The sequence below is a fragment of the Nothoprocta perdicaria genome, unplaced genomic scaffold, assembly GCF_003342845.1.
Source record: "Nothoprocta perdicaria isolate Ctin4 unplaced genomic scaffold, notPer1 scaffold_114, whole genome shotgun sequence".
Classification (NCBI taxonomy): domain Eukaryota; kingdom Metazoa; phylum Chordata; class Aves; order Tinamiformes; family Tinamidae; genus Nothoprocta; species Nothoprocta perdicaria.
The window spans coordinates 240,211-253,997 of NW_020454250.1; the positions used below are offsets into that span (position 1 = coordinate 240,211).

Consider the following 13,787-nt stretch of genomic DNA (forward strand, 5'->3'; position numbering starts at 1 on the left):
CTGTATCAGAGCAATCATATATCAAGCAAGATAAAAGGTGCCTGCTTCTCATCTCTCCCTCTGCAGTTTTTGGGAGATAATGTGCTGTGGTTATTCTTGCACTGAAATTCATCAGGGCTTTATTGGTGTCTCTCGCAGCTGGTGTGGGAAAGGGCCTGCCTCTGACCTGCCTGTGTAATCACTTGCCCTAGGTGCATGCAGAAGGTCGGTGCCAGCCCTGGTGCTTTCCATGTTGTCCCAGTATCTTTAGGCAACAGTTTTGTCTGCTGAGGGAAGAGTCTCGATGGAGAGCAGCGTCATCTCTTCCTTCTTCCTGTTCATGTGCGCTTGGACCTGCTTTGCTCGTCCTTCCAGCCTCTGAGTCCATTCATGGCGAAGTCTGCAATGGGAGAACAGGCGTTACCACTAGCGAGCGTGGAGCCAAAGCTTTCAAATGCATCCAAGGCTTTACAGCAATAGCCACACTCACCTCTCTTTCATCACCACAGCACTTGCCCCGTATTTATTTACCATCTACACATCTCTCAAGCTTACCAGATTGGGAATGCAGGAGAGAAAGGGATAGCGCTGATGGTATCAGTGGGTGACATTGCTGGATTCCTAATGAGTCAAACAACTGCTGAAATACTGTCATTAGTGTGAAGTGCTCTTTTTTCCCTCTGGGGTATTCTCAAAGCCACACAGAAGGACGATCTTCTTGATAAGGTCATGCAATGTATAAATTAAAAGTTACAGTTAAAACTCCCTAAACTTTACTGTGAAGTACTCTTGAGCAGAGAAAGCAGGATTGTAATTAGGTCCTTTTTGTTCTACTTTGAAGCCAGCAATGAAAAATAAAGGGTAACCATTTATGATACAAAACCTCTGAAGACCTTATAAGTGCTTAATGAAAGGAATTCATGTCACATGCAAGAGGATCCACATAGCTCCAAGACACAAGTATAGTACAGACTGAAAAGAAAATCACTAGGGACCACCATAACATCTTTGTTGGCAGGATCATTTTCCAAAGAAAATCACGTTATAAAACACCTGACCCAGCAATGCTATAGGATTAGATGTTATGTGTTAATGCCAAATGCATCACGGAATATGTTTTCTTTCTGTGTATTACATTTCGTGTACTAATAAGAATAACAGCTAAAACCTGCATCTGACTATAACTTAACTGTAGCTATTTTATGTGGATATTTGTTATTTTGACTTCTGAGTTTGCTTGCAAATTGGATGTTACATTTTTCCCTTTTAATATATTTCAGTATGCCCTTGACTTCACTGCTACTGTGAAAACATAGTCAAGACTCAAAAAATCACTGCAATTAGTTAGGAAAATTTGACATTCAAAGTACTGCCTTTTCCCTGTCTTTCCTTGTTAACTAGCATCTTAGGATGAGAGAAGCAGCACTTGCACTTAAAGACATCCAATTCCCCTACGTGTCAGTTATATGAGATAGTGACCCTACAAAGTTTGGAATGGCAGCATCACTAACTTCCAAAAATATTTCTTTTCAAATTATGGAACACTTTGTGAATACCTTTGGCTTTGCTCAGGTGACCTTGAATGAACTTGCTTGGGGTTGTTTCAGTTGTAACATGAACTAAGTACTATATATTCAAAGTTCTTATGGTGTCTTTTTTTTTTTTCCTTCTCACAAAAGACTATGTAAAAACACATTTGTAGAGTTAAAAAATATTGTTAATACACTTGCAATGACAATTGCTTTGAGGTGTCTTTTTGTGGTGGCTTATTTGACCGCTGCAAAGATCACCAGTGCAGATGAAAACTTCCCTAAGACTTGCTGAATGCTGTGTCTTTCTCCCAGCAACGTTGGTGATCTAGAACCAGGCATGTCCCCAACTACTTGGGAGTAGGATCCTGACAACATGGCTCTCCAAACAGAGACATGAGGTCGGTAGAGATATTATTTTCCATACCTTTAAAATGGTTATCCTGTCTTTTATATTGGACACGAGGAACACAGTTTCTGTATTTTTGCTTAAAGAAATAATCCTTCACTGGCACATTCCAGTTCGTTGAAATCAACGTGATTTATAAGAATATCCCAGTTTTGAGAAAACATTAAGCAGGAAATCAACTATGTCAATATCAGGTGGAAACTTCACCAGAATAAAAAAAAAGAAAATACACACAGCTTTCCCATTCAGTTGTTAGTGAGTGTGTGTGATCCTGGTACAAGTAGAGCAAGTGTTTGAATCAGTACCACATATTGCAGTGGGATATCTCTGCCAAGACTACAACTTTTTTAGGATGTACCTCGTGTTCTATTTTGGGGGCAAAAATGTTCAAATAGTCTCCTTTTTTTTTTTTTTTTTAATGTTAGAGAAAAGGGATATTTTTGAAATATGTTCCATGGTGTTGGAAAAACAGGCAATGCCATATCTACCTGAGATGTAAAGGCTTAAGTTATATAAAGGGCTGTGAGACATGATAAAAGTGCTATGGATTTCCTTGTATTTCACAGTAATGGGTTGTTTTTCCTGCTCCATTAGTATGTTTTTCTATATTTGCTATACTGGTTCCAGGTGAAAATCCTGGAATTTTCAGGCTGTCACAGGCTATAATGCCAAAGTGCTTTAATTTAATATGGCTGTGCTCCAAGGCCTTTGAAGAATGCTCATGAGGTTCAGGGGTGTCTGAGTTTCCATGAAGAAGAGCCATGGAAATATGAGACAAACAGCTGTGAGAGGAAAAGTGCCAAAGATCCAGAATACAATCTGTGCTATGAATAAAGCAGTACAATAACGAGTTACCTTATTTTAAAGCATGTGATAGTGTGCCTGCTTTCTTGTGCAAAAGGAAGAATGGCACTTACTTGTTCAAGGCGCTTTTGCTTAATCTAGACTCTTCACCTTCTCGTTGCTTAGTTTGTTCTTGAATTATATTTTCCCAGAAGTTCTTTAGCTCTTCTGCATCGTAACCAGCCATCTTGTGGCGGTTAAAGCTGGTATGCTTGTTCATTTTCTGAAAAGCAATTTGGAGGTCAGAACAGTCAGGAGTCTAACCTGAGGCAGACACTGTGTTACTGATCCCTTTGCAATTTCTTTCTCATAAAGTGCTATTAAAATAAAGTATGCTGCCTGAGAAGAATAGGTAACTGATGCTTACCCTGCCATGCAGCAAATATCAGGCATTGAAACAGGCCTGGGGTGAAAGTTAAATAGTACACCTATATTTTTAGTGCAAAGTAATGACTAGGCATGGCACAGTTCTTAGAAAAATTGTGGAGTCCTTGGAATGAGAGAGATTTTAAGTGGTATTGCAAGAACTTAGGAAAACCACTTTCATATATGGTGTTATCCTCACTGGAGTTTAAATGTTATATTCTGAAGGGGTTTCCCTTTTTCTTCCTCCTGGAGTTTCAAATGAGATCACAGATAGTTCTTATCCAAAGGAAATACATTGCTCTTAAATGATTCCAATTATTAGTGCAAGTGGTATCAAGCAAAAATTATACAGGGGAATTATGAATCTAAAGTTGAAGCACACGGAGTGCAAAGCACTGGGGAACATGTTATGGCTTTGTTCTTTCATTTATCAAAAAATTTACTTTAAACACTGTAAGAAATAGAGCTTGTTAAAATTTAGAGATGAGATCCAATAAATGACATAAATGAGAGGAATTTCTCCTTCCTAAATGCATAATATTCAAATGTGGAGGGCACTGAAATTCTCAGCAAGCCTAAGGCGAGCTGATTTCACCAAATACGCACTGGTTACAAGACTTTAAAAAGTTAAAATCTGTCATTTATTCTCAAAGTAAATTAATGGGAAAAAGTATATCATATGCTCTGTTTGTTACTTTGATATGAAATTAAATTAGGTACTAACAAGCCATCACACTCCTCAGCAAACCCAAACCTTAAGCAGAATTTACTATGTCAGTTTCCTGCAATAACTCACTCCTATATGTTGAAAAACAGAATGATGGAAGTAAGAAATAAAGCATACTTTAGAGCTTTTTGCAACTAGATGAATACCTGCTTTGGGTTTCTGGTGAAATTCTTTTGCTTTCTTGTGTTTACCTGCATCCTGGTCATTCCTAGATATTTTGGCAATGCCTAATCTGTAATTGCTGATGAGATTAGTGCCGCATAGGCCCTGATATGTACTTGTGAGTCTGTTTTGTAAACTGGGTCACTCTTTGTGAGCTATCCTCAAAAAGTACTGAGAAGGTTATGCTAATGTAGATCAATCTGGATAAACCATTTTGTCATGCAGTGCTGATATCAGATGACCAGAAAAAAAAAGAAAGGGAGAGTTGGATGAGACAGGAAGGCAGACTTGTATCAGGTCTTCCTACTTAATACTGTATTTTAAACTCTAGAAAATTTAAAGGGACACATAGGAAAGATCTTGGAGGTGATTTAATTTCCAAGCCAAAATATTTTGGATTTGCCATAATGTTCACTCTTTTTTGAGAAAGCCCCCAAATAAGAAATAATTTTGTCAAAATCTCTACTTTTCTCTGCCTGATCAAGCTAAAAACTTGCTTAACAAAAAGAAACATCTCTACTGTTTCAAGATGTAGTATTTTTTTCCACAGAGAAATCTACAGTCCTTAAGACCAGCATGGTCCATCTAGAGTAATAAGTGCGTGAACTGATGTGCACACAGGCCATATAGCATTGAATGGAGCTCCAGGCATGTTCAAGTGGGTAGTATTCTGGTCCTCTTTACAGCAAAGTTAGCAAGAGCTGTAATATCACCAAGCAAGCGTTTGCCTTTTCTACCACCAGGGTCCTCCTGGGATGCCATAAATGCAGCCCAGCAAGGTAAAGAGGAATTGGCTACACTGTTGTGGAGTGGGCAGTTAGATTGACCATCTTTTTCTAAATGTGCTTTGTATGTCAATGATGTGGACTAAATGAGAATAAAGGTAGTCTTTCAATAACCTTTTGTTTCACTGTGAAGTACTGAAATAACAGTAGTGTTCAAGACTTCCTCTTACAATAAAGATATGCATGTCACAGACACACTGGAATATGCTCTGTCAGTATCTTAATTTGATAGGCTTTGAATAGCATTAGGAAAAGTCTGTGGTAATAACTTGTTACAGCAAGTGACGGAATATGATTATATCATCTTTCCTGGACCAGCAGGTCACTGGGGTCATTTCATCATTTAAAGACTTTTCTATGAGTAGCAGCTGCCCACTTGACACTCTTCAGATAATTATCCTGTTGCCTGAGAAGCCAAGAGCAACCTGCTGACAAACTGAGTAGGTTGTCCTCCAAACCCTATTATCCTTTGCCTCATGTAAGAGCCTGCCATAACACATTAACCTTTTGTACCAGCCTTTGTGCTTTTGCTTAAGCTTTTATGCTTATGATAAAGCTTTTATGATTACTAAACTTCTAGAGATTCTGCAAGTGGTACAAAAGAGGCCTTACAGTCGTTATCTGAAGTGTAAATTGGAAGAGTGCTTGAAGGATTTTGGGTGCCTCTATCTTTGGCTACGCTACTCAGAGGCACTCAGTTGGACAGCTTGGGTACCCAAAAGAGGGAGGCATTTTTGTAAATGTTAGCGCAGCTTGATTCTGAGGCTCTTCAGAAAGCAAGAGAAATTGAACATTACAACGAATGTTTCACATGCCATCACCCTGGAACTGTTGCTAAGGAGACTCTTGATCCAGGACTTTTGCCTATGATGGTGTCTGGCATTAGCAATCAGCATTTCTCTTTGATACTTGAAAAGATCCTTTCTGTGAACCTGATATACATAGATTCAAACATCTAAATACAGAAAGACTAGAGTTCACATGTGTTGTATAAAACCTTGTTTCACCGAATCAAAGAGTGGTTGAGGTTGGAAGGGGCCTCTAGAGATCATCTAGTCCAACCTTCTTGCTCCAGCAGGGACACCCAGAGCATGGAGCACAGGGCGGCATCCAGGCGGGTTTGGAAGACCTCCAGAGAAGGAGACTCCACAGCCTCCCTGGGCAGCCTATTCCAGGGCTCTGTGACCCTCACAGGGAAGAAGTTCTTCCCCACATGTGGATTGAATTTCAGTAATATAAAAATGAAAAATAGGCAACCCTAACTACTATAAACTCATCATAATTAATTCAGAGGGTTTGGATGATTGTGATTATTATTTATGGACTGGAAATTTATGCTATGAAAGTATTACAAAACACATTTCCTATGAAGGACCAGAGTCTCTTACTATATCATCAGGTAAGACAGCTAGGGAGAGAATATATTTGTACGGATTGTGTAGTCTTACCTGTACATTTGAAGTGCAAAAGGTTAGTTTTGCTGTTAATAAAGTTGATAGAACATTTAAATGAAGGTAAAACTTGATTTTTGCTTGTAGCAGCTTATCGATTAGATATTTCTGAAACTCAATTGTTAGAAATATGATCACATATTTATGAGAGGTTTTATAGAGTATTGGTTATAGATAAGGATTAACTTATGGGTTCATGAATTGTTAACTCATAAATAACATCTGTAAAGAAAATAAAAAGGTGATAGCAAAAAGAATATCAGTCACTACAGAAAAAATCATCTTATGTCATAAGTCATGTGGCAATGCAGTAATCTGAAAGACAGGCTATCACTCATGATATAGAGATAGCATCTGCAAAAAAAACTTGTAGCTGCTGATCCAGACCCCATACTTAAAGCAAATTTAAGTGTGAATTAATAACAGATTTTCTTCATCAGGTATCTGCTGTGCAAGGGAGAAAAAAAAAATGCCTCTGGCTAGATTATATATAGTCTTTTTCAAGACCCACAAAATCAATGTAGAAACAGAGAATGGTACAATTCCCTTTCTTTTAAACTGTTCTGTAGGCCAAATATACTTTGGAAAACTGTTAATTAGATGTTTCCAAATGTTCTGGTCTTAGTCAGACTGCATATACTGGATTATAATAATTTCATACAACCTCCATGGAGATTCTAAAAAGAGGTCAACATACATCTAAATGCAGGGAGGAAGGGGACAAGCTGTTTTCACTGGTGGCCAGCGACAGGACGAGGGGTAATGGCCACAAGCTGGAGCACAGGAAGTTCTGTCTCCAGGTGAGGAGCAACTTCTTTACTGTTAGGGTGACAGAGCAGTGGAACAGGCTGCCCAGGGAGGTTGTGGAGTCTCCTTCTCTGGAGGTCTTCAAAACGCGCCTGGATGCCACCCTGTGCCACATGCTCTAGGTGTGCCTGCTTGAGCAGGAAGGTTGGACTAGATGATCTCTAGAGGTCCCTTCCAACCTTAAATATTCTGTGATTCTGTGATTCTCTTCTCCAGCCTTTGAAACTGCATTTGTGCTTTGGAATCTATGGTAGAATAGGTTTTTAAAATGAAAAATGACTTCCTTGTGATTTTGAATAAAAAATGTTATTTTAGGTATATTTAGGTAAAATAAGCATATGGATTTTTTTTTACCCTATTTCATTCTTTCTGTGAGAAAATGTCTCAAGCCAGCCATCTTAGAGATATAATACTTTAGCATAATATGAGAAACATTGAAAATCTTTTTACTGTTTTCTAAGAAATATTTTACTGTATCCAGCAGAGCTGTTAATATCAAAACCATTTTGAGAAATTTTGAGGTATTTTGAGAAAATCTCAAAGTCACTTTTAATCTAAATGATTCATAATGAAAATAGTCATTTGGTTTCTCTAATAGAAAGAAATAAGTCAACCATATGTTTTCTTTTTTTGTTGGAAAATATTTTAACCATGAATATGAAAGAACATTAAAATATTTCTAGCTTTATTTTGAAATTTTTGTTCTGAAGTAACAGAATCTTTGACAAGAATGATTTTATTTAAATTTTTAAATTTTAAAACAGTTTTCTTTTTAAGATATAGCTCTCCTATGTGAAAAATAGCTAAATTTAACTCTTTCAAAACATCAGCACTCAACCACTTTGAATGCTGAGCATGAACATTTATGTATAGAAAGAAATTCCCTAGTCAATTAGGAGTTTTTTGGATCCTATTTTAAACGGTGGAAAAATTGTCTTTGATTTCAGCTGGGATCAGTCCCTAAGGTCATATCATGTCCTGAACTATTTTATCTTTCTCAGGTCACTAATTAATCTCCTATTCCTTTTGCCCTTCACCGATATTTGTTTACATAAACATAGAACATTTTCCATCCCTGTAGAATTGCTATTGTAGAATAGTGCCCATGCTCTAAACCAATTCTTGGAAAAAAAAATGTTCTACAATGTTTTAAATTATATTTATAGGTTGAAAGTCTTCTTGCACATTCATTTAGTTAATGCCTTTTTTTTTCAGCTGAAGTACATTTAACTAAATAAACTAATTCTAATAACAGTATACAAAATTGACACAGGAATAAACATCAGATTTATAGTGGAAGTTAGAGTGAAAGAGAATAGAGGCAAGATACCTCTGAGATTTTAAAAATCTGACAGGATCAGATTATTTGCCAATTAAACATACGGTAATATAGAGAGTTCAAGGTCATGAAGGGAAAGGAAGAAAGCATTATTCAAATTTACAGGAACTAACAAAAACAAAATAAATGTATGTGCAAGTATATCAAGATAGGAAGAGAAAATCTTTTTTTGGCCAAAATACAAAAATATAAATGCTTACTTTGATGGTACAGTAGCTTCCTCTTCTGTCAAAGTTAGGATTTCTTGACTGATTACTGCATAGTGTCAGTTTTACCTCTGGGTTCCCCTTTTCTAGAGAACTCCACCTGCCAGGAGTAACTGATGAAATCTTTTCATCCATCACTCATTTTTATTTAGAAGTTGTGACATCTACTATTTTGAATTGGTTTGAATCTCACAGTCTCATTTTGTGAGGTGAAATGGTCAGGCAGGGAATGACCAGACAGTTACCGGGCACAAACTCTGAATGCCACATTTGATCCCTGCTATAATTTTTGGCAGGTGCCACTGATGTCATGAGCTGGCTTTGGAGAAACAGTTATTCTTTGACAAATACAGATCCCTGGAACATAACTTCCATATGACTTAGGAGAATTTGTTACTCTTCCCTACAATAAAGTGGATAGATCTGAACAGAACATGTTGAATAACACCGCTCATTTCAGGGTCTGTGTCACTGTGTGACTAACAGATGAATATATACTTTTTCTCCTTTTGAATTGCTGCTCTGTAGGAACACCTGGTAGGCTACATGACAGGATTCCAGCTAAGCTGCTAATACTCTGAATAGCACAGGAATCTGAACACAGCTGGTTGCTAGCTGGGATCATAGCATATATAATTTGTAATAGAATTTAGCACTTCCACTTTCTTGAGTGGATGCTACCCCCCTCCACTTGTACCGCTGAGATGAACAGAGAGGTTTGAGGGAGTAAAGTACTACCTATTCTGGCAAAGGGAGGAATTCTGGGAGGCACCTCCTTTTCTCAGCAGCCTGACTTATGTAACCTTCTGCTCCATTTTGAAATGCTTCTGGCTCCAGATACTGCCAGTAAAAGATTGTTCCAGAAATTTCATTCTCAATGCATTTTGAATTTCTTTTAATTTGCATTCTAAATTTATTCAGAAGGGATTTTCTCCTCCCCTTCAGGGTATATATAGAAGAAATCATCTCCCCTCTCATTCTTTGTTTTGCTAAGACAAATCAATCAAAGCCTTTGAACTCTTCTCATATCCATTCTCTTGATAAGTCTCATGGCCTTTCTTTGCACCTGCTCTGGTTTTAATTCAATCTCATTGAACATGTGTAATGAGAACTCTATGTAATATCCCAACTGATACTAGTACTTAAACACTGTGTGACTGTTTCCTTATTTTGATTGGAAATAAATATCTCATATGTCCTAGTACCACATTCATCCTTTTCAAGAGATGTATCGTGCTCATAAACACTCTCTAATCTGCTAACACACCCACCTAGTTCTCCTCATTTATTTTTCCAGCTGATAAGCTCCTGCTTATAGCAGAAATGTTAATTAGATCCTAAGTTCATGACCTGTCTTTTGTGTTGTTTTCTCTATTTCAGTCCTTTCAGTCACCTGTTTCTTTTGTATCTGGTATGCAGTCCTCTGTGCTGATGACAGGTTCCCAGTCTTGTAGTATCTGGAAAACTTCTTTAACATACAGTTTCATTTCATGCCAAGTGTCACCACCCAAAACTGTAGTAACACTGCTCAAAAAAGTGTCAAAAAGGCAGCACCTGAGGAACTTCCCTTGGAAAATATTCAGACAAGCGGCTTCTGCTAAAAGAAGAGATGTTATCTGATTTTAGCCAGTTCTTATCCACTTATATGTCTTGTATCAGATTTCATTTTTTACAGCCTATCTGGTAATTTTCTGTGTAGCACTATATTTCTATATTTTCTGTGTAGCACGACCAGGAGGAGGCGGCTGATGAGGCCTTCTACAGGCAGCTGGAGGTTGCCTCACGGTCGCAGGCCCTGGTTCTCATGGGGGACTTTAACTTCCCTGACATCAGCTGGAGAGATGGCACAGCGAGGCACAAACGGTCCTGGAGGTTTCTGCAGTGCATCGATGACAACCTTTTGACGCAGGTTGTGGAGGAGCCGACGAGGAGAGGTGGGCTGCTGGACCTCGTACTAACAAACAGAGAGGGCCTTGTTGGAGATGTGAAGGTGGGGGGTAACCTTGGCTGCAGTGAYCACGAGCTGGTRGAGTTCARGATCCAACRAGGAGGAGGCAGGGCAGTAAGTAGCCTTGCCACRCTGGACTTCAGGAGGGCCAACTTTAGACTCTTCAGAGACCTGCTGGGAAAGATCCCATGGGCTAGGGGTCTAGAAGGAAGAGGGGTCCAGGAGAGCTGGTTAGTTTTCAAGTGGCATTTCCTCCATGCCCAGCAGCAGTGCATCCCTGTGCTTAAGAAGTCAGGCAGAGGGGGCAGGAGACCTGTGTGGATGAGCAGAGAGCTCCTGGCAAAACTCCAGCAGAAGAAAGCAATATATAGAATGTGGAAAAAAGGACAGGCCACTTGGGAGAAATACAGGAACGTTGTCAGGGAATGCAGGGATGCAACAAGGAAAGCCAAGGCACAAGTGGAATTGAATCTGGCACGGGATGTTAAGAATAACAGGAAAAACTTCTTCAAATATATCAATAACAAAAGGAAGGTCAGGGAGAATGTGGGTCCACTAGTGAATGGGGTGGGTACCCTGGTCACGAAAAACACAGACAAAGCAGAGCTGCTGAATGCTGCCTTTGCTTCTGTGTTTGTCAGGGGCAGCCCTCTAGAATCCCAGGCCCTAGGGACACACGAAGAGAGCCAGAGAGAGGAAGGCTTGCCCTGGGTAGAGGAAGAGTGGGTCAGAGAGCATCTAGGGAGCCTCGACACCCACAAATCCATGGGCCCTGATAGGATGCACCCCAGAGTGTTGCGGGAACTGGCAGATGTCCTAGCCGAGCCGCTCGCCATCATCTTTCCAAGGTCCTGGAGAACGGGGGAGGTGCCGGAGGACTGGAAGAAAGCCAACATCACTCCGGTCTTCAAAAAAGGCAAGAAGGAGGACCCGAGTAACTACAGGCCGGTGAGCCTCACCTCCATCCCCGGGAAAGTGATGGAGCAGCTCATCCTGGCTGCTCTCTCCAGACACATGGAGCAGAAGAAGGTACTCAGGAGTAGCCAGCATGGATTCACCAAGGGGAAATCCTGCTTGACTAACCTGATCACCTTCTACGAAGGAATATCCAGCTGGATAGATGAGGGCAGAGCGGTGGATGTCATCTATCTGGATTTGAGCAAGGCTTTTGACACCGTCCCTCACAGCATCCTCCTGGGCAAGCTCCGAAGGTGTGGGATAGATGAGTGGACGGGGAGGTGGATTAGGAATTGGCTCGATGGCAGGGTGCAGAGAGTGGTTGTCAATGGTGCGGAGTCCAGCTGGAGGCCTGTACTTAGTGGTGTCCCCCAGGGATCAGTTCTCGGTCCGGTCCTGTTCAACTTATTCATTAACGACCTGGATGAAGGGCTGGAGTGCTCCCTCAGCAAGTTTGCCGACGATACCAAACTGGGAGGAGTAGCTGATAGCCCTGAGGGCTGTGCTGCCATCCAGAAGGACCTGGACAGACTGGAGGACTGGGCGGCGAGAAACCTCATGAGGTTCAACAGGGGCAAGTGCAGGGTCCTGCACTTGGGGAGGAATAACCCTGGACACCAGTACAGATTAGGGGTGGACCTGCTGGAGAGCAGTCCCGCAGAGAGGGACCTGGGTGTCATGGTGGACGACAAGTTGACCATGAGGCAGCAGTGTGCCCTGGTGGCCAAGAAGGCCAACGGGATCCTGGGGTGCATTAAGAAAAGCGTCTCCAGCAGGTCGAGGGAAGTGATCATCCCCCTGTACACAGCCCTCGTGAGGCCACATCTGGAGTACTGCGTCCAGTTCTGGGCTCCCCAGTACAAGAGGGATGTGGAGCTGCTGGAGAGAGTCCAGCGCAGGGCTATCAGGATGATCAGGGGCCTGGAACATCTGCCCTATGAGCAAAGGCTGAGGGAGCTGGGTCTGTTCAGCCTGGAGAAGAGGAGGCTGAGGGGGGACCTGATCAGCGTGTATAAATACCTCAAGGGAGGCAGTGAGGAGGAGGGGGCGGCCTCTTTTCAGTGGTGGGCAGGGATAGGACTAGAGGAAATGGCTTCAAACTGAAGCATCGGAAGTTCCACAGGAACTTAAGGAAGCATTTCTTCACTGTGAGGGTGACAAAGCACTGGAACAGGCTGCCCAGGGAGGTTGTGGAGTCTCCTTCTTTGGAGATCTTTAAAACCCGCTTGGATGCAGCCCTGTGCCACGTGCTCTAGGTGACCCTGCGTGAGCAGGGGGGTTGGACTCGATGACCTCTGAGGTCGCTTCCAACCTTCGGCATTCTATGATTCTATGATTCTATGATTAAACATGTTACTGAGGTTGACAATTTACCTGGCCCATGTTTATCTGCCCCTGTTTATCTGGTCCGAGAGACGCTGTGAGTTAATGTGCCATGACTGACCTTCGGCAAACTGACTTTGCATTATCCCATTTGCCTTAGGATCTTTAAATACTGAACTTGTCAAAGTGTATCTGAAAGTCTTATGGGGCGCAAGGTCAAACCAATGGCTCTCTTTGAAATGTGTCACAATATGGGTATATAACACAATAGGTTTTATTCCAGTATTCTGTCAATGCCTAAAGATTGGATGATATTCATAGGTAAAGGTAATATCTCTTAGAGATGCTGGTAGAGCTGGGAAAAATGCACCAGGATTGAAACAGAAGCAGCGAACTTCTGGGCTAAATACCAGTTTAGAAGAAGTACTCTCCCTTAAATAGATAAACCTCAATGAGACCATCAGAGAGAAAAGTTGGCTCCTCTGAGGAAAGGGAAGAAGTTAGTAAAGGAAAGGCAATAATGGTAGTCTTAACTCTTAAAAAAAAAAAAAAAAAAAAAAAAAAGAAACAGGTTATTTATTGCTTGGTAAATGCCGGAGAAGTCAACAAATGTAGAGAGAGCAAGATTATGATATGCCATTAAACGTCCACACTGAAGCCATAGTTTAGATAAACTTCAAAATTATTTTTCCACTATCTAACCATTTGATAAGTAACAGTACTGTGAGTGGAACATAGCCATGAAATGTAACATGAAGCTTGTAGGTCAGAGAGAGCAAATAGCTGATCCTGGGTGCTAGGCAAAAGCCCAAGTTACCAGTGACAGAGTCAGACTCTTACAATCTCTCCTCTTGGAGATGCTCCATTTTGTATAAATAATGAAACACTCTTTGGACTTGAAAGACAGAGTCAATAACATTCCTGTATAATATGCTGTATGACTCAGAAGGATTATT

At 40.7% G+C, this 13,787-nt stretch overlaps 1 protein-coding gene across 1 annotated transcript; it reads right to left on the reverse strand.

The window, feature by feature from the left end:
• Positions 1-246: 246 nt before the first annotated feature.
• On the reverse strand, positions 247-2,980 carry LOC112959205 (protein FAM240B-like). The gene is made up of 2 exons (XM_026053183.1): positions 2,835-2,980; positions 247-379 (listed from the first exon to the last, which is right to left on the reverse strand). The coding sequence occupies exons 1-2, from the start codon at positions 2,978-2,980 to the stop codon at positions 247-249; spliced, it is 279 nt and encodes a 92-aa protein (XP_025908968.1).
• Between the last annotated feature and the right edge of the window lie 10,807 nt (positions 2,981-13,787).

Excerpts from the sequence above, each read along its gene's own strand:
- LOC112959205 (XM_026053183.1), bottom strand. The coding sequence starts at position 2,980 with ATGAACAAGCATACCAGCTTTAACCGCCACAAGATGGCTGGTTACGAT. Across the intron at positions 380-2,834 it reads AGCAAAAGCGCCTTGAACAA|ACTTCGCCATGAATGGACTC; the intron begins GTAAGTGCCATT and ends CTCCCATTGCAG.